Source organism: Chrysemys picta, chromosome 6, assembly GCF_011386835.1.
Source record: "Chrysemys picta bellii isolate R12L10 chromosome 6, ASM1138683v2, whole genome shotgun sequence".
Lineage (NCBI taxonomy): Eukaryota > Metazoa > Chordata > Testudines > Emydidae > Chrysemys > Chrysemys picta.
In genome coordinates, this window is record NC_088796.1 from 20,721,901 (window position 1) to 20,747,293 (window position 25,393).

The 25,393-nt window shown below is 41.8% G+C and overlaps 1 protein-coding gene and 1 long non-coding RNA gene across 4 annotated transcripts in view; one reads left to right on the top strand and one right to left on the bottom strand.

Annotated features, from left to right (window-relative positions):
* Positions 1–5,367: 5,367 nt before the first annotated feature.
* Positions 5,368–25,393, bottom strand: part of ATP8B1 (ATPase phospholipid transporting 8B1) — a 125,975-nt gene continuing 105,949 nt past the window's right edge. For both annotated transcript variants that reach the window (XM_065598792.1, XM_065598791.1), the window contains exons 22-28: positions 23,581–23,869; positions 23,040–23,263; positions 16,944–17,027; positions 15,212–15,457; positions 14,784–14,922; positions 13,100–13,230; positions 5,368–7,155 (exon numbers count right to left, since the gene is read on the bottom strand). In XM_065598792.1, the coding sequence (XP_065454864.1) occupies positions 6,928–7,155; positions 13,100–13,230; positions 14,784–14,922; positions 15,212–15,457; positions 16,944–17,027; positions 23,040–23,263; positions 23,581–23,869 (1,341 nt within the window). In that variant the 3' untranslated portion in view covers positions 5,368–6,927. The remainder of the gene's footprint in view (positions 7,156–13,099; positions 13,231–14,783; positions 14,923–15,211; positions 15,458–16,943; positions 17,028–23,039; positions 23,264–23,580; positions 23,870–25,393) is intronic.
* LOC135984212 (uncharacterized) lies at positions 10,730–24,778 on the top strand. Of its 2 annotated transcripts, XR_010602114.1 has the most exons (5): positions 10,730–10,874; positions 12,426–12,568; positions 15,164–15,321; positions 20,289–24,332; positions 24,470–24,778. It is a non-coding gene; the product is annotated as an uncharacterized LOC135984212 (long non-coding RNA). The 2 variants fall into 2 exon arrangements; XR_010602113.1 differs by lacking the exon at positions 12,426–12,568.

Sequence of the window (25,393 nt, forward strand, 5' to 3'; positions counted from 1 at the left end):
TAGCATATTTAGTCACACTAATAAATCACAGTAATAATGAATCACCAAATCAAACAGCTGACTTACAACAAATACAAGTAAATGCTTGCTAGCAAACAAACTGCTTGTGAAGAGTACATACACATTTTACCTGTAAATCTAATCTCTAAATTCTGCTAGACAGATTCAGACCAGTTTTGAAAATGTGTGCCAAAATAAACCACTCAGCACAGTTCTGTGGTGGATGCATCCTCCCTTTCCTTCTTGAACAAAGATTATAAAAATTACATGGGAGAAACAGGGTCTACCAGAAGTGAGAGGAACTCTACGCTAGAATAAATCTTCGCTCATGCCAATTTTTTTACCCACAGCACTATTAAACATTTGGTGAAATCCTGGCCCTACTGAAGTCAATAGAGTTTTATCGCTAGAGTTTTTCTATATGCAATATAGAATACAGGAGTATCATACCCCTTTAAAATCTGAAGTGACCAAATGTCACGTGGCTACCAATCGTTAACGTGAAAGTACATGGCATACGCACATCTCCATAAAAAAAGAGGACCGTGCTCACAATCTGCTTTAAGAAATCAGGAATGGTCCCCGCTGGCTCCAGGCAAGAAGCCACTTAAATTGACAAAATCTGAGCAACCTCTAAAGGTAACTTGTTAAAGGGGTGATTAAAAAAACAAAACAAAACGAAAAAAAACCTTTTATGATGAATGTAGTAAGATGAGGCCCTGAGACATAAACCCTTGGTATCAGAGGCCCGGTATGAGGCCTGAGGCCTGAACTGAAGTAATGGTCAAGACATTGCTAACAAAAAGCAAAGTTAGGCTGTGAGCCAGAGGCAGGCCCTGCTCACAGAAATTGGCAAGAGGAAGGCTGCTAAAAGAACATGTACCAGGACGGCACCAGAACAGCCTGGTACAAACACATCCCACAGAGATAACAAGGAACAGGCAGACCCAGCCTAAAGACAGGGTCAAAAGGACAATATGATAGGGGGAGGGATAGCTCAGTGGTTTGACCATTGGTCTGCTAAACTCAGGGTTGTAAGCTCAGTCCTTGAGGGGGCCATTTAGGGAACTGGGGTAAAAATCTGTCGGGATTGGTCCTGCTTTGAGCAGGAGGTTGCACTAGATGACCTCCTGAGGTCCCTTCCAACCCTGATATTCTATGATTCTATGACAATATGATAGACTTGTTTGTTCAAACCTTGTTTACCAGGAGAAAGGCAGCACCCTAATGCGTAGAGGGGCTGTACCTCAATGCGTTCAATCCCTGAGTGGCTCAGACACACACCCACACACCCCTACCCTAATTAACCCATTAAACACAACACACACACACACCTTAAATAACTCACTAAACACAGCAATTGTTTTGTTAGTGTTGTGGAACTACATAGAGAATCCGTGTAGTAAAAAAAGCACTTTGACAAGGCAATGCTGTACAGTTTCTCAGTAAGGAAGGGAGAAAGACACTCAAAGCAATTCCATCTATTGATACTGATAAAAGGCCATAGGTGCATAAAACATCACCATGGTCAACAGTATGAGTCAAAATGGAGACTACATCCTTGACCAGAAGATCTGTAACAATTCAGATGGTTCAAGCCTAAAATCTGATAGGGCTGAAGGAGGCCAGAGGAAGGCAAATATTTCTGGACTTGCTTCGCTGCGGTCTTATCAACAGTCATTCTCAGAAGTGAGGGATTTCAGACAGGGGGATAACTGAGGATGTTTCTTGAACAGAGATCTAATAATTGCTTTTCTAAGGCCTGTTTACTCTAGACAATTAATAATTCTCACTATTGCCAACTGTTTCAGCTTCATCCATATCAGCAAACATTGAGAGGCTTTGCTGGATGACACTGGTGTTTTATGCACTATGCCAATTCAACTAGTTTGAGAGCAGCAAGATGACAGTGGAAACAGACTGTCTCATGAGGGCTCCTAAAGGTGCTAAAATGGCTAGAGATTAACCAGTGCTAACAATGGGAAGTTAAAAAAAAAAAAGCCTTAGTACAGGCACTTAGAGTCTGACATCTAGCCTTTCTTCACAGAAGCACTGACAAGCCTCCAATAAAGTGGCCTCCGTAACTCGCTTCTAGTTTTCAATGAAAAAATTGTAGTGCACACACTGCCCAGCCACTCAGAAAACATTGCTAGCTTAAAAAAAAAAAAAAAAAAAAAAGTCCCCCACAGCTACAGACAGTTCAGATCCAAACAGTCTTTTCTGCAAAAATGTTGAGAGTATTTTATAGTGAGGAATCGTTAAGCTGCAATGGATGCAAACAGTTCTAATTTAACAAGCTGTTAACCAGTTTAAACGTTCAGCTAAGCAAGGTGGTGGTGAAGAAAGAGTCTTCAGCACAGCCACGAGATTTTAAAAAGCTTGTAGTCCATCCTCATGTGGAATATTGGTGTAAGAGTCTTTGTATCCCTGTTAATCTGATTCAGCACAAGACTGTCATCAGCACTCTGCCCATCTGCCTTCCTATGTCATCTGTTGCAGACAATTTACATACTATGGTGACCTGTGAGAATAATATGAGGTTCAGGGGGGCAGAGGATAGCTGTTTATGGAGTCCCATCAGGCAACTGATATATCAGGCTGTCATCAAGACAGTACTGAGTTCTTCTACACCAGTTCTACAACTTGTGAACCCCTTTCAATAAAATGTCAAGTCTCGCGAACCCCCTCCTAAAAATGAGTATTTCCAGGGATTTTCTCCTTTACCTGAGTATAAAAGCAGCGATCTTGGAAATATAAAATGTGTTTTTATGACCTGCTTATTACACACTATTAATTATTAATTATTATTTATCATTACAGAATTTGTATTACATTATGAAAATGGCAACACTCTTCCAAGATCTCACTTTCGTAGCTTGTATCACTTTGAATAAGCCTGTTATAAGACAAGGCTCCTATGTTTCATCAAAGAGTATCAGATGTGAAACAGCATGAAGGTATTTAAGAAGACAACTCAAAGAGTTCCTCCTACACAAGCATTCAGGTCTTGAGCAGTCCAGGCAAACAACACGCTTTACAACAAAGCTTAAACTTGTTCTTCATAATAATTTTCAAAACAATACTAGCTGCCTATTTAATTTTAAAAACAGCAAAAAATATCCACCTCCCTTTCCATTTCTTATAAGGAATCTTAAAGTTTAAATCTCCTCAGTGTGATAGAAATGCTTGCTTTCATCTGCTTAGCTCTTGGACGTTCAGGGGCTTCGGGCTGCTGGCCCTGTGCTGCCTGGGGTCCCTAGGGACAGCTCTGTCTGCCATTAGGGAGTTTTTCCCCCCCCCCCCCGAGAACCCCCTGCAACATTTCGCAACCCCCCCAGTGGTTCACGAACCCCAGTTTGGGAACCACTGTTCTACACAATCCCAGAGGACTTGTCCAACTGTATGACACCGGAATCCATAAACCCACCACTGCATTGCACCTCTCTCAAAGGTGGTTTACAAGAGGCATCACACAGTACATGGCAACTGTACACAACCACTCAGGGCATGCTGTGAATACTGTACCCAACTGAAGCTTCCAGGAGAATTCAGGGAGGCAGAGTGTACTTGACCAAATTGTTACTTGTCAGTACCATGGGTTTTTTAAATGAACAGGGACTAAGCCTCATCTGAAAGACAGTAATTCCAGCAAAAGTGGTCTTAGTACCATATTAAGTGATGTGTTCAATGACTTGAAAGAATGTCATCCAATGAAATTAGCACCACTTCCTGCAACAGCTTGTGTTTCCATGGAGGTCTCTCTCTAGGCCAGGGGTTTGGCACACGGCTCGCCAGGGTAAGCACCCTGGCGGGCCGGGCCAGTTTATTTACCTGCTGATGCGGCAGGTTCGGCCGATTGCAGCCCCCACTGGCCACGGTTCGCCGCCCCGGGCCAATGGGGGCGGCGGGAAGCCACGGCCAGCACATCCCTCACCTGCGCCGCTTCCCGCTGCCCCCATTGACCTGGGACGGCGAACCTCAGCGATTGGGGGCCGCGATCGGCCGAACCTGCCGCGTCAGCAGGTAAGTAAACTGGCCCGGCCCGCTAGGGTGCTTACCCTGGCGAGCTGCATGCCAAACGTTGCCGACCCCTGCTCTAGGCTGACACTGCCAAGTGTGTGAGATCAGACAAAATCACAGCCCAAGCCAGTATGGCTTAAAGCAGGGGTTCTAAACCCTTTTCTTTCTGAGCCCCGCCTCAACATGCTAGAACAACTCCAGGCCAGAGCCCAGCGGGGCGGGGACAGGACTCGGGGCTCCAGGCCAGGGATGGGAACCCTCGGGCATAGGTGTAGTTTGACTTCTATTTGGGGGGGAGAGGGAGGGGCAAGGGCCAGCAGGGCTGTATCCAGCTATGAACAGCGGGGTCCAAGAAGAGAGCGCCACCTCCACCCCGTGACTCACCTCAGCAGGCCACCTACCTGTCTGGAGCTGTGTGCCAGTGGCTGCTCCCTGAGGGCTCTGCTGGGCCCAGCTCTGACCAGCTGCGTGAGCAGACAAAGGGGGCTGGAAGCTGAGAAGCAGCCACAACACCGGGCACTAGCAGGCGGTTGAGGGAATGCCATGGCTGCCTACTCTATGGCGGCACCACCTGCCAGAGGAGCAGCTGCCCCACACTACCTGGCTCTGGCTTCCCGCCTAGAACCTGGCTAGAGGGCGGGTGCTGCGGGAGAGGCGGCGGCAGTGGGGTGGAGCTGCCCCCAGGACTGCCCCACTCTGGCACTGCAGTTTGGGGGCGGGGGGCAACAACCTTGTGCCCCCTCAACTCTGCCCATGGGCTCAAGGTTTCTGCCCACGTCGGGATTTCAGCCCCGGCTTCAGGGGCGGGGGAGTTCAGGGTTTCAGCCCTGCGCTGCTCCCAGCTTCAGCCCCGCAGAGGTGGGATGGGGTGTCAGGCTGCACTGCTGCCCACTTCAGCCCCATGGGGGGGGGGGGGGGGGGAAAGAGAGTGACGGTGCTGCCGGGGCTCAGGGCACCGGGTTTCAGCGGCGGGGCCCTGCAGACCCCCACTTGAGAACCGCTGGCTTAAAGAATTCAGATGAAGACTGAAATGTAACAGAGATACATAAGTAAGTGTAAACTGCACTCTGAAATAAATACAATCTTTTTAAAATGTTCTCCCCTTCAATTCTGTACTACCAATTGCCAAGCCCCAAACAGAACATATTTCCTGTCTTTTGATCAGTGCTATCTTTTCTTAAGAGGCATTTTGAACCTCTAGGTGGCTAACTGTTTGACTTTCAACCTTTGATAGGCCAAGAAATATCTCAGATGTTTTCTCCCAACAGTTAATAAATATTTTGTTTGTATTTTATTACACAGGCGACTCCTCAATCCAATAATTCAGACTGATTTACAAGCATCAAGTAGCATCAACCTCATTTACGCAGAATTGTTTAATAATCATTCAAATAAAACATAAAAATGGTAAAAACCACTTTGTTTTCCACATTGGTCAAAAGATTAAAAATTTAAGACATTTTATGAAAGTATTTATTATCTATAAACAAAATATGTTACATATTAAGCCTCACTTACATGTAACTGGAATATATCCATATCAATTTGCATATTAAAATTAATATTGCACCCAATTTAGAAGACTGACACTTGTATTGTTGACCATTCCCACATCTCTCAATGAGAGAAATTGAAATTATACACTTCCTTTTCTTTAAAATTAACTATACTGCTCCCATCCATTTACTTATTAAAAGAAAAAACTGTAAACTTTCTTGCATTTGCGCCATTAAAATTATGAAATGTACACTTCTTTGCCGATATCTAAAAGATTAACTGTACACATTGGGTTTATGCCCTATTAAAAAACATTGGAACAGTTATTAATGCCGGTGTAAGTCAGTATTATATTAAAAAAGGTGAAACATTTATACATCTTAAAGTTAAGGAAACTAGGTGAGCGAGTGAGTGAGAGAGAGTGTGTGTGTAATATGTACAAAAAAAGGACACTGTTGAACAATTACCAAATGAAGTATGTTCAACTTAAAAGTGGACTATTCTTCCTTATCTAGTCTTACAATGTGTATTGCATTATGAAACTCAACTGAATGAACAATCACATCTGTCAATTCAAAAGGCAGTTTTCCAATAACCAAATAACTTCATAAAATACTGTACAAGAAGGTAGACACACAAATATTTCAGGGAAAGTGTTTCAAAAACTCCAGATCACTCTCCTCCTGAGACACAGAGAAGTTATTTAAAGAATAAACCAAGCCAGTGATGGAGCCGTAAGAGTGAAAAAAGTGCAATAGACAACCATTTTGTAAACAGGAATGGACTGTAACCACACCTATAACTGTGATTGTATTTTCACTAAAATGTGTTAATCTGTTCCGAGTATGTGAGTGACTACAACATACCACCATGGAGCCTAATTTAATTGTATAAAGGGTCAGATGGCATGGCTCCCCCAAAGGAAAAAAAATATTAATCTAATTCACCTTTACCATTGTATAAATAAAATTGTTTAACAAAGTGGCACATACAGTTTGATTGCTTCTCAGCTGTTCATCTTTAAAGTAAGGTATGAAATGTGTGCTGCAATTTTATTTCATGATTCTAATTTAAAAAAAAAGGGATAAAATTTAACAGTTCCGAGCATCATTTAAAAAATTAAAACTCTAGGTTTTTAGACCCTAGAATTTTATATATCCTTCAGTTTCACATTATATTTGCACAAGGATTAGGATTTATTTAAAAAACAAAACAAAAAAACACCTCTTGGTTTTATTATTTTTCAATAGTCCCAAACCAAGCAGTTTTGTAAGAAAATTGTGAAGTCTTCATAGCCTCATGTCATCTGGTTTTTAAAAAAATCCTGAGTCTTCCATAAAAAATAAACATTCTTTGTGCAATCATTTTCCTAAAAAGCCTGTCTTCTAGAACTTAAATGCTAGACAATTATCAGCTGGTTTCACCAACTTGTCTACCTTCAGCCACCTTGTGGCGTAGCACAGCATCTAAAGGTGCCCGTTTTTTACGTATGTTACGTCCAGAAGCAATAAGATCAGCATATCCCCGTTGATGTGAGAAAGCATAAGCAGAACGACGGCTTGATATCCCTCGACGAAAAGTGCTCTGCCTTCGCTTCCACTGTTCTTCAGCCTTGTATTTCTTACGGTTCTTCTGAATCTTTATGAAAGGAAAATTTGTAACAGGTTAATTTAGAGGGAAAATAGGTGCTCATTTGTACTTAACATCTTGGGAACAACGTGATGGTAACTTTAAAGTGTTACAAGTTTTATAAAAGAGTTATTTTCTTGTTAAAATTTACCTGAATTAAAACCAGAAGCACATGTTAAAAAAAGTGTTTTTAAATTATTTTATTTTGCATTTTTATTAACTTTTTAAGGCATTCCAAGCTAGAGTGGGCATGTTGTGTAGTAAACAAAATGAAAAATTTGATATTTGTATCTAAGCTTATTTTCTTCTTTACAGATGGCAATAGCTTTAAAAATAAAATCTAAAAGACAATAGGATTTTAGTAATCACAATCGTTATTCCATGTGGGGCTCTCTTGCCAGTTCTAGGTAAAAACAAACAAACAAACACAAACCCAAAAAGAAACCACTGCTGCCTCTTGCCACAAACTTAAAGTGGTAAATACAAACAAAACTATAATATAGTCTGAAGCCAAAAATGGCAGTTTTTTTATCCAAAGTGAGCCTGGGAGGGTTTTTGTATTCGGTTTGCAATCTGGACACATAGCAGTGGCTAAGTATAGGGAAGACAAATATATGAAAGCCTGTTTTAATAGTTGTGGCAGACATGTGTCTGGCCATAGCAGAATGTCAGGGCACTGGTATTAAGATAAGGATTATTTAGAAAGTTTCGGACCTATGGATGGGCTCAGCACTAAAATACTTAAGATCATGATTAAATAAAAGTATATATAAAATTCTGCAGACGATCCAATGTTAACAATGAAGATTCTCAAACCCCATTCCCCCACCCCTCTCTCTCTCTCTCTCTCTCACACACACACACACACACACACACCCCATCACTCCCAACCAGCCCAATTACCAGAAAGTATTTAGTTTGCCTGGAAACTGCCTGCACCTCATTCTGCTGGCTGTGGATGTGATGGGGATGCTAGAATAGGCTTCCTTAGATCAGATATGGGTATCATCACTTTAGTGTGAGGACAGACACAAAGTCATGCTTTAAGCAGCAACTAGAAAACTCCCTGACCAAGAAATTCCCACATTTATTAAGCTCCCCACTGCAACACATCCTGGTCCTCTCTCGTAACTGTTGATGACCAGGAACTCTCTGGCTACTTCACATCCTATTTTCTTTCTAATAAAAAATTAAAACTTAAATTATCAACCGTGTATACCAGGGGTGGCCAAACTTACTGACCCTCTGAGCCACTTACAACAATCTTCAGAAGTCCGAGAGTCATGGCGTGCCAGTCAGAGTGGGGCTTTTGCTTTGAAGCAGGGTGGTGGGGCTAGGAGCTTCTGCCCTGTGGGGAGGGGGTCTGAGGGCTTCAGCCCCATGGGGTGTGCCTGCTGGGGATTCAGCCCCTCTCCTGCTGAAGCCATGATATTCGGCAGGTGCACCCCACAAGACTGAAGCCCCAAGACCCCCCATCTCACCCGGGCAGAAGCCCGAAGCCCCACCACACTGCTGCAGGGCAGAAGCCCCGAGCTCCCCCCAAGTCTGGTAGATGGAGAATGGAGGAGAGGCTGTAGGGGGTACTCCGTGGGCCGCAGTTTAATTGTAAAAGAGCCGCATGCTGCTCGTAAGCCACGGTTTGGCCACCTCTGGTGTGTATATATATATACACACACACACACACACACACACACACACACACACACACACACACACACACACTAAAAATAAACGTCAAATTCCTTAAAACTATTTACACTAGTATGTCCCCTTATGAATTGCATTTACATAGTCCTGAGCAGTATTTTAAAGATCAAGTCTTTGAGGGGGTCTGACCAGTCTTCAGACAGTGTCCTCATTTCTGTTGAGTTTCCCTGTGGAGGGGGCTCAGTTCCTGACAGGTCCCAGATCCCCTCGGTGTTGTGTTGGGAAATACTGAAAATGAACCAGAGACCCCTGGAGAAGTCCTTTTGGAGTTGCCATTAGGTAACATTTGGGAGTTTCTGCCAAGTTCAGAGTAATTCTGAAACTCTGGCAACTTTTGGGCCACACTGTGTTCCCTGGTCTCAGTTCAGAAAGTGCTTTTGTTTTGTGCTGAACATTGAAGTATTGTTGCTGCCAAATTTTTATTTTAGCATTCCATTTTCTAAATTCCTTCAGGTATGCCCACTTCAGTTTAAGCTGTATCGGAGCCACAGGTAGATATCGTCCCATTAGAAGTTCTACTGGAAATAATCCAGACACAAGCGGTGCTAACCGATATGCCTGTGGTGCTTTATATGAGTCCACTGATTTTTGCAGAAGTCTTTTTAAATCTGAAATGCTCTCTCCACCTCCCCGCTGCTCAGGGTATAGTGTGGACTACTATTACAATGTGCAAAATCCAAATCCTATGCAAAGGCTAGGAATGTTTCATAGGGTTACCATATTTCCACAATCAAAAGAGAGGACACTGGGGGGGGGGGGGGAGAAGAGAAAGCCCCGCCCCTGCCCCGCCCCCATCCACTCCCTCCCACCCCCTGACTGCCCCCCTCAGAACCCAACCCCCCCGCTTCTTGTCCCCTGACTGCCCCCTGCTGAGAACCCCCCCACCCTAACTGCCCCCCTAGGGCCCTACCTGTCCCCTGACTGCCCCGACCCTTATCCACTCGCATGGGTGGCAGGGTTGTAGAAATTTTGGTGGTGCCCAGAACCCCCCCCCCCCACCTGCCTAAGGCTCTGGGAGGGGGATTGGGTGGGGGGAGGAGGTCTGGGGTGCAGGTCCTGGACTGGGGATTAGGGTGCAGGAGGGGTGCAGGCTCTGGGATAGAGTTTGGGGGTGGGAGGTGGTGCAAAGGGAGGGGGTGCAGGCTTTGGGAGGAAGTTTGAGGGAAGGAGGAGGTGTGTGGGAAGGGGGAGGGGGTTTGAGGATAGGAGGGGATGCAGGGGTGAGGGCTGTGGGTCTGAGGATGAGGGGTGCATGATGCAGGAGGGGGCTCAGGGATGGAGCAGAGGATTCGGGTGTGGGGGGATGAGGGCTCTGGCTGGGGATGAGGGGTTCATGATGCAGGAGGAGGCTCAGGGCTGGGGCAGAGGATTAGGGTGCGGGGGGATGAGGGGTTTGGGGCGTTGGAGAGGCTCAGGGCTAGGGTGGAAGGGCAGCCTGCCTTCCCATTAGTGAAAGGGGGACGCTAGGACCCAGGGGCAGCAGACAGCAGTTGCTGCTGGCTCTGGCAGTACAAGCACGCAAAGGAGAGGCAGGCAGGGAGGAAGGGGGCTCACGGGGGGGGACATGCGGAGGGGGGGTGGCAGGTGGAGGCCGGGGACCCATCCAACACTCCCCCGCTCCCTGACTGCCCCCCTCCCCGGACTCCCCTTACCATTCTGGCTCTACGTGTAGGCAAAACACGCTGCCCGGTGGGTCGGTTTGTGTGTTACACAGGGCTGCAGACAGAGGAAGGGGGGAGCAGGGGAGGGCTCTGGCTGCTGGAGGCCAATGGGAGCGGCTCAATCGGCCCAGCTGCCCAATCAGCAGCCGCACTCTGCATGGAAGGGAAGGAGGGAGGCGAGGGAGGAAAACCCCCCCGGACATTTTAACCTTGTTACCAATTCCTCCCGGACGGCTATTTAGAGACTCAAAAGCCAGACATGTCCGAGGAAATACGGATGGATGGTAACCCCATGTTTCAGAATGTTGTCTTGTAAATATTGACTTCAGTTTCTGTATGACCTGTGCTGAGGAAGTTTGTGTAAGTATAATCACGTCAATATATCTGGAGAAGTAATAGACTACAATAATGTACGTATGACCTTTCCAGAAAAAAAAAAAATCTGCTGCTACCCGCTGCAAAGATCTGTTAGAGAACTTTGTAGACAGTAATGGTTCTAGTGATTGTTCTTCCTTGTTACATACCTTGCAACCCTCTGCTGAGGTCTGAATTTGCCTACTCAAACTGGGCCACCATATGGATTGTTGTGCTCATCCCCTGCACTTGCTTTTTGCCATTGGTGCATTCCAGTTTCTCTATTAGGTGTAGTCCTTGTATTGCTGGCAACCCAGTTGAGGGAGCTGTCAGTCTTTGTATTACATATATTATTGGTGGAAGACTTTTCTGTCCTTTCTCCAGGTTTCCAAGGAACTGGCCACAAACATCCAATGTATTGTTCCTAGCTCCATGTAGAATCTTATTTGATCTTTGCAGATCTCTGTTCCGGGATTGCTTACGATTTTTATTTATGTATTGAATTGCAGTGATTGCTGCCCCAGTATCAGTTTTAAATTAAAGGTTTAATCTATTTTGATGCCTGCTTGCGTACCAAGGTGTTCTCTATTCTATTGAGAATATAGCCTCTAAAAGTACGGGCTTGTCTGATAACACTCCCTCTTAGCTTGTGACCTGCAGGAAGTCCCATTTTCTGGCATCTCCTACATCGTCTCTTTGGCTGGACATTGTTGACGGCTATGGCATGTGTCTTGCTGCATCTTCCACAGCTTTTCCAAGTTTCCCTCCTATTAAGGTTCTTTGGTCTCTCGCTCTCTAGTTGTGCCCTGTTCTTATTTTCTAATTTATGTCTTTCCTCTTTACTATATCAATATTGTCTGATGCAGTCTCCCATATGCTGCTAGCATATAAATTATATTGCTGTTTCTTTATGGTTTCTTGTATTCTCACTTTTGCTAGTGTGACATTTGGATCTACTGAAGCTGTGCTCATAAACTGAATTATTTTATGCCAACAACTATCCTGTCTCCTATTTGTTATTCTTTTAATGCTTTGTATTTGCAATGTTCAGCATGCCTACGAAATACAGTAATGAAAATCACAGTTGTTTCTCTTTGTTCCTGGAACCTCCTATTAAATTTGGCCCTTTCATATGTAATAGTCTGTCTGTCTACGAAATGGCCGACAAAAGCCTCTTTCACTTTTGTGTAGTCTCTCTTTTCCTCATCAGTGAGGGGGTGAGGTACATGGATGTCTTCAGCAGCATCACCCACCGCAAATGGTACCAGGTATTTTTGTGCTTTATCTGTTAAACCTGAAGCACTCTGGAATTGCTCAACTCTCTGGCTTGAGAGAGCCAGCTGAGATACCAAAAATCAAGCCCCTCAAACAGAGCCATTTGCACTATGGACTCCATTGCTGTGATAGGGCTTTATCTCCTTCTTGATGCAGCTTTCTTGGCGCAGGTCTGTTGTCTGATCTTCCACTTTCCCTACTGACTCACCACACTGTCAGTCTGTGTGTGTGTGTGTGTGTGTGTGTGTGTGTGTGTGTGTGTGTGTGTGTCTTTTCTTTCAGTCACTCCCCACCATTGAGAGATATGGAGAAAAGGGGCATACTGTTTGGGAGGGAAGATCTTCACTCTTCTACCCTACAGAACAAAGAGAAGAGGAAGGAGAGAATAAGAAGTTAAAGAAAGGAAAAGAGAGAAATGTCAGCAGGTGAGGTAGAGGTGGCAGAAGGAAATACATGTGGGCCAGCACTTACTGAGGAAGACAGCAGATCAGACAGAGGCAGAAACAGACTTAGTGGGAGAGTATTGAGAAGACCATCTCAAGGCACTGACACTCCTTGCTCCATTGCAGTGGCAAAGCAACAGAGCACCAATCTCTAGCAAGGTTCCCAAACTGCCAGTTTGGTTAGGATTTAAAAGAGAACCCCTAAGTTGCCATTTTAGGGTGTATTCAGGCTCATGAGGAAGTCAGATGCACAATCCTAATTAAATTATCCTTATAGAACATAAGAACAGCCATACTGGGTCAATCAAAGGTCCATCAAGCCCAGTATCCTGTCTTCCGACAGTGGTCAATGCCAGGTACCCCAGAGGGAATGAACAGAACAGGTAATCATCAAGTGATCCATCCCCTGTCGTCCATTCACAGCTTTTGGCAAAAACTTATTTTCTGAACATTAAGAATATTATTGACTTATATAACTAAATACAGTTCAAATAACCAAATTTTTCTACTTACTTTATCACTTTCTGAAGGCCAAATTGTCATTGACAAAAATCTTAGTGCAACAACAGGAAGCAAACAAATTGCAACTGACAAAAGTATTGTCAACCAGAGATATGGCTGTCTTAGAGCATTTGGAGCAGTCCCTGGGAAAAGTAAGAGTGAAAGTTAGTCTGTATCTGTTTTCAATTAAATTTATACAGCACAACAAATTAAATTCATGTTTCCTGCCCTGAAATGTATAATTGAAGTATTCCAAATGTGTTTGAATATAACCGTATCAAAATCTAAAATAAGCCACTACCAAGAAAAAGTTTGAGGTAAGGAGAGAGCCCAGCAAATGTGCTACAAATTTATAACAACATTTGTATTTCCTTTTCAATGTATTAACTTATAAAACTCTTTAAGGGATAAGTTAGGGTGAGAACAAGTATGTGGCTGGCACATGTGGTTTTTTTTATTACTTTTAATGGGCAAAAACTGTGATTAAGAGAAACCTCTAGGATCATTGTAATATACATACAGCGTAGTGCAGTTCAAACTTAATGTTTAATTTAAGCAACCAGACAGAACAAATTCTAAAATCTGAAGCACTTTTAAAAAGCAGAGGATGAAGATCATGACTATGTTGTACAGGAAGCAACACAGGATTTTTCTCAGATTGATTTTGATATCGAACTGAAAGTAATTTGCACAGGGATGTAGTCACAACTGAAACCAGTATGCAGCAGGAAATTTGTTATGCACAAATATGATATGTAAAAAGCAACAAAGAGTCCTGTGGCACCTTATAGACTAACAGATGTATTGGATAAGGAGCCACAGGACTCTCTGTTGCTTTTTACAGATCCAGACTAACACAGCTACCCCTCTGATACTTGAAATATGATATGGTTTCAAGTAAGTTTCGGCACCTGACAGTCTTTGGGAAGATAAGTCTAAAGCCCATTGCACATCCACTCACTTACCCAGGTCACAAATTAAAAAGGCGGGAAGGGTGAAGGACAATGGGCAAAAAAAGGTAATCTCAAGCATGTTCAGTAAGCACATAAGGCACTTAAAGTATTACCAACCCAAACCAGTTACAAATTTGGAGTCAGGCCCCCCAAAATCTTGAGACCTTTTTAGAAATAAAAAGTTTGGAATTCTTTTTATTTGCCTTCTAGTTTTTGATCCTTTAGGGTGCAGTTGGGTTACATTTTCAAGCCTTTTCACAGCAAAGAAGCCTAGAAAAATTTGCTTGAGAATCATATGTTCTTTTTTAAATTATAGCTAAAGTTATAGGAAACATCAAATGTCATGAGATGTGATACAATTGCATGAGTAGGCAACTTAGATTCACCTTTGAACCTTACACCCACTGATGTGCAGGAGTAACTTGGCAGCCACAGAGCAGCCTTCAATGTAGGATCACAGGTTTCCCTTTACTCTGTGCTGCAGATCACTTTTTACTTTGTTCCTTTGTACGCAACACCCTACACTGCACAACACAGGTAGTTACTTCAACAAAACCATTTTGATTAAGACACACATGTTGACCCCGTATAAACTAGGCAATGTTTTTCTAAAGTGAGTTAACATTCACCTCTACTTACTGGGCATCAAATCACATCTGATAAACTGATATTTTGATACTGTGTTTACTCTAGTTACATAACCATTTGAGGTAGAACGCAAGAATACAAAACAAAACACTGACCTGTAAACTGAAAGCTAGATGGGAAGAGAACATGTATTCCAGCACTGTGAAGGTCGAACATGATACCAAAGTAAAGTGCAATACTCCCAAATATTGAGAAAGCATTAACAAAAGTCCAGTAAGAGGTATCCAAACCCATCTGAAAGTAAATCAGATAACTCACAATGAATTTCTGATGTAGAAGTCAGAAGCATGTAATTGAATATTCTGCAAACTATCTGTTATGCAGATTCTTGGGTCACACTATTTATTATATAGTTTTAATACAATATAGAATATTCTGTGAATATACCAGAGAGGAAGATAGTAACCAGGCAAAAGTATATCAATATGCAAAAAGATTTAAACTGAATGATAATTAAGTGTTTATTCTCACAAAGATGTGCTTTCAGAGCAGCAGGGGAGATCATGAAGATAAATGTACTTGCCTGAAAATTGACTGCAACTATGAGAGAAGAGGCTGCAGTGACAGCAAATGATTGGTAGTCTGAAGGTGCCTCTCCATCTTGCCCCATGGTTTGAAGATAAGCTCCGTACGGTATGAAGAAAATAATCAGTGATGTTATAATTCCATGTATTAAGCTTACAAAGAATTTCTTGTAGTTAAAAAGCAAGTCTTGCTGTCCAGATATATACAAACCAGGGAACCGAAGACTAAGTTTGTCACTCACATCCTTAATAAAAGAAAAGTTACAGCAGTTAGAAATAAATCGGTGCCATAGAGCCTGAAGCACTGTATAACTCTTCCCCCATCAACATTTAGCTTTAGGGTGGGAGGATAGGGGAGTTAAGCAAGACAAGCCAACAGATTACCTCCGTATTAATCCCAAAAGTGATAAAAATCTGAAGCTTAAAAAAAAAAATACAGAACTTGAATTCATATATGCATATATGAATGCAAGCTATATTTTTAAATAGTTAGAAAATGGACAGAGACTCTAGAATAGCAGTGTGTTGGTATAGAAATGAAAGGAAGAAATGCCACCAAAACCTAGACTTTATATTTATTCAATATGAATATTGAATATGAAGATCTAAGAATATGGTACATTTTTCCTTCCATCACTCAAATGATTTACCATTTCTATATCTTCCATTCACACCTATGTGTAAATATTTCCATAATAGTGTGCAAAAATGCCCAGCATAATGGAAAGAGTCTATTATAATATATAAATGCAAAAAGGTAGTGCTAGCACATTTTTGTGGGAAATGCAACTCAATTTCCTTGCCTTTTTCTTTTTTAAATCTCTAACGCATACATACTGCATGAATTTATTGAAATTTCTTTTCTTCTACACCTCCCCCCCACCATAAAAATGCACAGCATTTCTATGCATGCAAAATCTATAGACAAGCCAAATTTGGAAAAATCAAGCAAATCTAAAATAAAATCTAAGACCCATTCAGATTAAAAATAAAATATTGCAGTTTTCAGCATAATTTTTTTTTGCCAAATTTATTCCCATTGAAAATGGTTTTAAAAATAGAAATACCTTCTAACACTATAATCGAAGATAAATAATGCAAGTATACTTCATAATCAACCCCATTAATGTCATTCTACAGTACTGTACATACATATTGGCCCTGATTCAGCAAAGCACTTAAATATATGGCTAACTTTAACCATGTACTTCAGTTCTGTTGAAGTCAGTTGGAATTATGTGCTGAACTGTTTTGCTGAATCAGGCCATTGTGAAGAAAGCTATCACCATCCAATTCTAATCTACACTTATGGAGATGTATTCCTTTCAATTAAGTTATGCGTTAATACTACCAATGGGATTAATGGGACCTGCCCTCTAGCAAGTGACTGAACAGAAAGTCACAGCAATTGTTATGTCAGGTATTTCTAGTTATTAATGAAAAGATACCTACAACATTTTCAATTAGCTTCATGGAGAAAAGCTGTCTGCTAAGACCTACAAACATTTGAGCAGATCAATTCAACTCTGAACGTATTTGAAGTTGGTTAGCTTTGTCTAGTCTAGCAGGTCACGCCTTATTGTCCTCTAATAAATAGGATATCTAGCAACCTAAAAATGTCACAGATTAGAAGTAAAAGTTACTTCAATTATGTTTACTCTGATCTTTTTCTTTAACAATTGCTTCTAAAATTCATTTGGAATTTTTTTTCTTAATAGCATAGTAGTATACCTGGTCAAGCAAGCCAACCAGAAGAACTGGAAGACTGGAATATAACACGTTGTAAAGCGTGATAAACCAATCTTCATAAGCGGTCTGCAATAGAAAATAAATATCAATTTATTAATTAGATATTACTTTATATTTAGTTGCATCATTTTCATTTAAAAAGTTAATTCAGAAACAATCTAATCTAAACAAGAATATTAAGAAAACTGATTGAATTGCCAGGTTTTGTGGGTTTAAAGTTAATGTGCATTAACCCACCAGGCCTCTAGGGTCTTGAAATAGTTCTTTGAGCTTGTGTGTTAAAATACACACCCTTTTTACTAAAGCAGCATAATATACAGGTGACCATTAAAAGGACAGAATTTGTTCCCTAGCTACATACATTCAACTTCCACTGGTCAGCAACAGTTACACAAGTTGATCTGAGAACAGATTTTGACCACAAGTGTACTATACCAGCAGTGATCACATTAAGAACTGATACCTTACAGATGTAATTAAAACTAGTGGAAACTCCGTTTCAATTCCATAGGAAATTCTGACATTTGTACATTTTTGTTATTGTTGTCCTGAATCAGAACAAAGAGTCCAACTTTAGAAATTCTCCCTGAAAAGAAGTCTCTGAACAAGTTTCATTTGGGGCCAATCAAAACGTTTAGTTTCAAGTTCAGCCTTAAATTTAATATAAAATTGGGGTAGGGGGAAATTAAAACAAAGCATTTGGATTGGGTCAAAATGTTTTGCCCTTTGTTTTGATTTTAAAAAAACAACACCTTTTGTCAACATAGACATGTTCCCACTAATATTTTCTGTGGGAAAATGTTAGTGAGAAAATTTTTGACCAGCTCCAGGAAAAAAACTAAAAAATATACTATTTTATTAGTTTTGTTTACAGTGTTTATTTTTATTCCTCAGAACATCTGCATGAAAACTGAGCGGTTACTTACCTGTACAGTAACTTGAGTTCTTCAAGATGTTTTATCCCTATGGGTGCCCTACCATACGAAGTGTGCACACCCGTACACTCTTGATAGGAGTGTTTAGTCAGCAGTTTCCACGGGGCCATGCCAGCACACTATACTTTCTTGGGCTCTGGTGCAAGGGCACATAGGGAGAGAACCATCCTGCTGTTGCTCCAGTTCCTTCTCAACTACGAAGCCCAGAAGACTGCAGCAGAGCACTCACAGGGACAAAACATCTCAAAGAACTCAAATTACTGTACAGATAAGCAACCTCTCCTTTGAGTTATTGTCCGTATAGGTGCTACATTGTTGGAGAGTGTGGAGACAGGTGCTGAGAAGGCGGATCCAACACAATTCTGAGGACAGTGTCACCAAAGACTATCTGCTCTGAAAGCTGGTAGGATAGCAAGTGCCTGGTGAACCTGTGAATGGAGGACCAGGCTGCTGCCCTGCAAATGTCCACAATGAATAGGTCCTTAAGAACGGCTATCCAGTGGATTGGGCAGTCACAGCATGTTCAGGTGGTATTTTCTATATAAGACACAACTCTAAAAAATATAAACATATGGGCAAATAGTGGTAGCACCTGTATAAAAAAATGTTATTAAAAAAAAAAAAAGAATCCAAAAACAATACTTTGTTCAAAAATTACTCCTTTTAAACAAATCTTGCTCTGTTAAACCAAACTCTAAAGAATATAGGAGTTTGTCAACCTCCTGGTCTTAAAAATATATATAGGCAAAGGTAAATATTATTAAGCTATGCTTTCAGAATCCAGGCTGTGTTACTCGCTAACCTGTGTCAAATGTAACAAAAAAGTTTGAAAAAAATGTTAAAAAAAAAAAAAAAGGCAGGGTAAGCTTTTGCCTAAAGGGGGAGTAGAACTAAAGGTAGCCCCAACCTCACCTTTTGACAAAAACACTCCACTCTTTTTAAACAAATCCTTCAAAAATTTGTGCACAGTCTTTGAACTAAACAAGCCTTAGCTAATGTCTGCACCATTTCAAACCTAGAAAATAAATTGTCTCGATATATTCTAATATACAAACCCTTTAGTGCTGCCAAAAAAAACGCAGCAGCAATTTGGTTGTTATGAGAGGCATGTAATAATTCTTATCTCCGCCTCCGGAAAAAAAAAAAAAGCATCTCTACAAAAAAACCTAAACCAAACAAAAACAAAAAAGCAAACCATTTAAAAAAGTGCTTGCTACAAATACACAAAGCCAGCTAAAAATAGTAAAAATGGCGCTTCAAAAATGAAAAAAAAAAAATCCTGGCAAATCAGGCTAAAAATTAACTCTGCAAAAGCTAAAAAAAATTAAACAGTTAAACTTTATAAACATATACAAAAAATTCTTGGTTTCTTTGCAGCCATTCTTAAAAAAAAAAATTGGCCCTTTTCCAAAATGCCACCGCCATTCAAATAGGGCATCTATGTCAACAAAAAAATATGTTCTGCTATGTTACCAATAACACAAAAGCCACTACTGGCTGGTGTATGCAACTATTGCTGCTCTAATAATTTTTTTTTGCTATATTGCTGCGTGTGTATAAGGCCAACGGTAACACTTGCCAGACTAAATACCTGAATAGTAACCCCTCACAACGAAAGGTTAATTCAGGGTCAAGGGGGAAAATGTCACAATCACAGTGAAATTGCCCCCCTGGTATCCCCTGGGTAAGTACCAGCATGGTATATTGCTAATGCCTATATATGCATAAATTTTTTTTAAAAGGGGTTAAAGGTGTAAATATAAAGACTAAACCAAACAAACCTAAAAAAAAATGGCAAAAGCCAATAAATTAAAAAAACAACAGTCTCGCAACCCTAAAGCCAATATATTTTAAAAAACCTAAAAAAGCCGCAAAAGGCTGGTTCAAACTAGTACAGAAAGCACAAAATCCAAAAATCCCTAAACAAAAACGCCCTCAAAAAAACCCAGGGCTTAGAACCCTCCCAAAAGCTAAAGCAAAACAAAAATCAACAGCAAACCCTAAACGGCCTATGCACAAAACAAAAAACTCATCTATCCTTCCCCCTCTTCTTACGTTACATCCAAGCTTGGCCCAGCCTTAAATTATACATGTGTAAGTATAAAAATGGGTTAGGGCTCGGGCACTAACGCTTTCTTCCTTCCTTTAAGTAACATAAAAAGCACCCAGCACTCACCGCTATTATTTTATTAATAAAGCTTTAAACCTAGTCACTTGATGTGCTCCTTCATCTCCTCCCCTAAAAATCCTGCGGCCTCAGCCTAATTACCTAAAGCCCCAGGCAAATTGGTAACATAAATCAGTCACACTAGCAAAGGCCAAAATAAACCTTTCACAGCCAGGTGAAGCCTAATGGAGATCAGTGACAACCCAGGTGTTTTTAAATCCACAGGTAATCAAGAATGTCTGTAAGGAGAGATTCAGAAGCAAATATAAAAATCAATGGGCACTCCAGACTTGGAAGCACCTCCATTTCTGCAGGTTTTCTTTGTGGCTGGTTTCCTGCTGCTCAGGAGTACAGAGTGAACTTCAGGAGAGGAGACCAATTTTATTCCCAAGAACCATCAAGGAGTCAGGCCTTGAGATGCAGGCATGAGAGACTTGGGTGGGTTATGGTGCCGGAGTCTTGTGTGAGATCCATTGAGAAAGAAAGGCAAAGAGGGGTTCACAGAGACAGACCAAGCATATCTGGGAACCACACTTGCCTTGGCCAGGATAGTACTATCAGGACAGCTACTGCCTGGTCTTGCTTCAATTTGCTTAGAGCCTTGAGGCTCAATGGTGTTGGAGGATAGGCATACAAGATGGATGGTGTTGCAAACAAATCCACCTCCAGGAGACCTCAAGACTGGCAAATGCTTTGAAAGACCAAGTTGCTGAGTTCCCACTCATTGTTCTGGTGGAAGTGCCTGCTCAGGGACTCTGCTACTATGTTTTACAGACCCAGCAGGTAGACCATTGAGATATCTATGCAGTGGGACAATGCACCATTTCCACAGTCTCAGTGATTCTGCACATAAGGATTGGGATCTTGCTCCCCCATGATGATTTGTATAGTACATTGCCACTCTGTTGTCTGACCCACGGGCCTCAAGGAGTGCTCCCATCTATCTTGCCTCCGCTTTCGAGATCTGCTTTTAAACCTGGTACAGACCTTGCTGGATCCGAGAGTGTCAGAGGCCACTGGAATCCACATTGCTGATGGGGGGAAACACTTGTGGGAGGTCTGGAAGGGTTTGAAACCTGGGTTCTTTAGCATAACCCAAGCAGGGAAGCCACAGACAACAATGGCTAAGGGTAGAAGAGCCTGGCTGCCCCAAGGAAGAATAGGGGGAACCCTCCCAAAAGCACAAATCTCTGCTAAAACTAAATAAAACAAGTAAAATAAAAATAAAACAAAAAGGAATCTCATAAAATACTGAGGAAGCTGAAAACAAGTAGTGGACACTGCAATCCCTATCTCGAACCGAGGGTGGTTGAGAAGAAACTGGAGCAGTAGCAGGTTCCACCACTCACTACTTACCTTTGCATTGGCATAAGGATGTACAGAGTGCAGGCACAAACTCGTTTGCACTGCTGACTAAAATCTCTGATCAAGAGTGCACGAGCGCATGCACGTCCTACCATGGAGCACTCATGGTGACAATAACTCCAAGAAAAACAGATATTTGGTTTGGGGAATTCTCTTGCTGTTCCCTATTTCTTCCCCACATTAAGTTAATGTTCTGTGCTACAGTCATTTTCTCTCCATCTTATTTCCCACAGAAGTCACTATCTCCATTTTGTTAGTTTGCATGTGGCTTCTATGAATATGACTAGTAGGAAAACATTAGCAGGTGGATGAGCTCCCTAAACTAAGTTCCCAACAGTAAAAAGAATGCATATACATATGCACACAGAAGTAAGAATGAGAGAGAGTGTTGCTAAGTTTCCCCCCCATATACATGAGCTTACTGTTGTGAGAGTTTACCACAGCTTGACACGATATAGATACTTAGCATAAAGTGTTTGAGAAGGTTAACACAACTGAAAAATAAATGTGCTAATAAGAAGACTGGTGTACTCAATGACTGTTGTACTCCATTCCCTCCTACCTCAGTATGATGCCTATTAGGGGCAGATCCTCAGACCCTCACTCATGCAAATAGCAGTACTGACCTCATGGAACTACTTGCCTGATTAAATCCCTGATTCTACAAGTTGGTCCACTTGGGAAGAGGAGCTTGCGGGCTGTGATCTTCCCTTGTAAGCTTTTTGGGGTAGGGACCTTGTCTTAATATATACAGATTAGTGCAACACAAATTAGTGCAAATAATACACAAATAATAGTCTTGTATTTGTGCTTTCAACTGTATGATTTATGCTAAACTCAAAGGATATTTTACTTATTTCAGGTGACAACTCAGGATGGAAAATTACTTTAATTTTACCTCACTACCCCCAGGCATATATATGTCTAAGTAGCAATGCTGATAAATGAAGAGATAATTGTATCAAAATGGAAGGCAATGGAATGTTCCACAGTAATAGCTTTTTCAACAGTTCTGGCTAATAACATGCACCCCCAAGCTATTTATTGTTTAGAAAAATAGAACCAAAATTCTCTAGAGTCTGGGACAAAAACAACGGAGTATCTTATTAGATAAAACTTGCAAAGCCCAAGTTCCAGGCCTTTTGAAGAGGGTCGAGGGGATGGGATACTTCACAAATAACTGAAGTGAGAGACTGAGATTACCAGATGAGGTGGTGGGAGAGAAACAATGTTCATAGTTCAGTCACGCTACTGATTTCAAGCTTTATGCTGTAATAGCCAACTGTACATGGAATTCTTATTATTTACTATACCCTTATTTTTTTCTGCACACATGATAAACTACATTGATCAGAAAACAGTTAAATTAGCGAAGATTAAGATACCAATAGCACTATAGCTGGCGATTAAAGTATTTCCAAAGCATGAGTAATAGAATAAGTATGAATTCCACCACAATGATATGAAAGGCTCTAACATGAACCTGCAAAGGCTGCTTCCTTTCATGCTGTTCGCTTAAATTACATCATCACTTAATAAGTTGGTCTCCATTATTTTGTTTTGGCAAAAAATAAGTTTTTCTAGTTCATATTAGAAAAGCACTTCTCTTACCTGGGCAGAATAGCCATTGAAGAATGAGTACCAGAAGTGTACTAGCGTAAATGCAAAGTTTTTGTAGAAGAAATATCGTAGGAACTTGCACATCCTTATATAGGACCATCGGCCATGAACTAATAGTAATCTTTGCAGGTATCTGAATTGTCCAAAAGAATAGTCACTTGACATGACTGCTTGCATGCCTTCTTGTCCACTAATTCCAACACCAATATGAGCAGCTACGTTAAATAAAACAAACAAACAAATAAATAAATAAAAGAGTCCCACATAGAATAAGCAAGGTTTATTAAAACAAGATATATTATTCAACAAATGAAGATGCACAATAACACTCCAGCTTATACAGTCATTTAACAATTCCCATTCTCTACTGTAAATTTCTCCGGACCCAAATTATTCTTTATGTATCTAAACAGCTACTTCAATTGTTAAAAAAGATTGTCTGAACTCAGGGAAAATAGCACTTTCTAATACAGTGATGTAAGACCTTCAAAACCAAAACCAAATAGCCAGTGAAATTTTATAGATGACTTACTTTTAATCATGTTTACATCGTTGGCACCATCCCCTATAGCCAAAGTTATAGCTTTCTTATATTTCTTCACCAGCTCCACCACCATGGCCTTCTGTTTGGGAGTTACGCGGCAGCAGATCACTGCACTGCACTCGCATGCTAAGTCTACAAAGTTTCTTTGTTGCTGTTCTTTGTTAGCATCAGCTCTCCTTTTACTCTGAATTTGCTTTTCTTTCTCTTCTGCTGTTTTGGGAAATTTCAGTTTTAGAAGTTTCTTCTTCTTCTTTTTCTTCTCTAAAAGGATTTCATTCTGGATAACCAAAGAGAAAGTAATTATTGTCCCTTCTTCGCTATTTAAAGCTAGAGTGTTCTAAGGACTGCTCTCATAACATTTTTAAAGTCTGAAATACCTTGACTCTCATCTACATTATGTGCACTTCTGTAATACCATCCCAATGAAACTTCCCTGAAGAAAAGGGGACAGTGAATGTGGTAGGTTTTTGTACAACTTATTCTATTGTAATACTTCTTGCAGAAATTAATGGAAAAAATCCTTTTTCTATCTTCAGCTAATTCATTTTGAAGAATAATATTAGTTTCTGTGATATTAAGGTTTTTTGAAAAAAAAAAAAAAAAAAAAAAGGAAAGTGTGATCACCTGGAACACCACGCTGTCATTGTCAAATGCCGTGATTTGTACTGGTGAAGTTATTAAAAATTCTGAGCTCCCTCTGAAGCCTAATATTAGCAAGACAGTGAAGCTCATCATTTCAGGTATGATCTTTGGGTTTTGATTTATGGGTTATCCAGTTGAGGCACAGACTTATACATGGATTAATGGTCACGTCTAAGCTGAATAGTTTTAGATTTGTTATTTGCTGATCTATCTCCTCTCACTCTGGTTTGTATAGAATTCTGCCAGTAGGATTCTCATCAATACTTGGATTGCCAACCAGGTCACTTCTTTACTGAAAGTCCTTCAGTGTTTTCTGAACTCTTAAAACATCAGACCATAGTACAAGGTACCATATGAGCCTGCTTCCTTTTATTTCTGACACTTGGTTCACACTTTTGCTCTCAGACATACCCTCTTACAGGGAGTCCCCAGTATACGTGGGGTTGTGTTCTTGAAAAGGGCCACGAATACCAAAACGACATATATCGGGGACCTGCTGGTACAGCAGTGGCGTAGACAGGAGGGGACACTTGGGTGGGTGCCAGGGTGTGCGGGTAATGACGGGGGGGCTGAGGGATAGGAGTGATCTGGCGGCCTCTCTCCCCCTCCAGCCAGCCTTTGGGGTGGGAGGAAGAACAAAAATGATAAATGCGCTGGCCAGGGGCTCCCAGAAAAATGTGTGCCCCCTGCACTCCCACATGGTCCGCCCTGCCGCCCCCCAGGCTCCTGCTGGGGAGTGGGATCAGGGCGCGAGGGCTTATCCTGCTATGTCTGGCAGGGGATCAGGAACGGGGACTTGTCCTGCTCCACCTGGCAGGGGATCCTGGTGCTCCTGCCAGGGATGGTGTCAGGGGCTTGTCCTGCTCCACCTGGTGCTTCTGCCAGCGAGCGGGGTGGGGGTGCAGGGGCTTGCCCCACTCCAGAGTTCAAGCTGGGGAGCTGTGTTGGGACACAGGGGCTGGCCCTGCTCCAGCGCCCCAGCCAGGGAGCAGGGGTCGGGGGCTTGGAAGCCCCCGCTCGCCAACCCCACTTCCTGGCAGGAGGGCTGTGCGAGCGGAGTGGGGCAAGCCCCCAATGCCGCTCCATGGCTGGAGTTCTAGGCAAGCGGAGTAGGGCAAGGCCTGCACCCTGACCCCACTCCCCAGCTGAAGCACCGAGT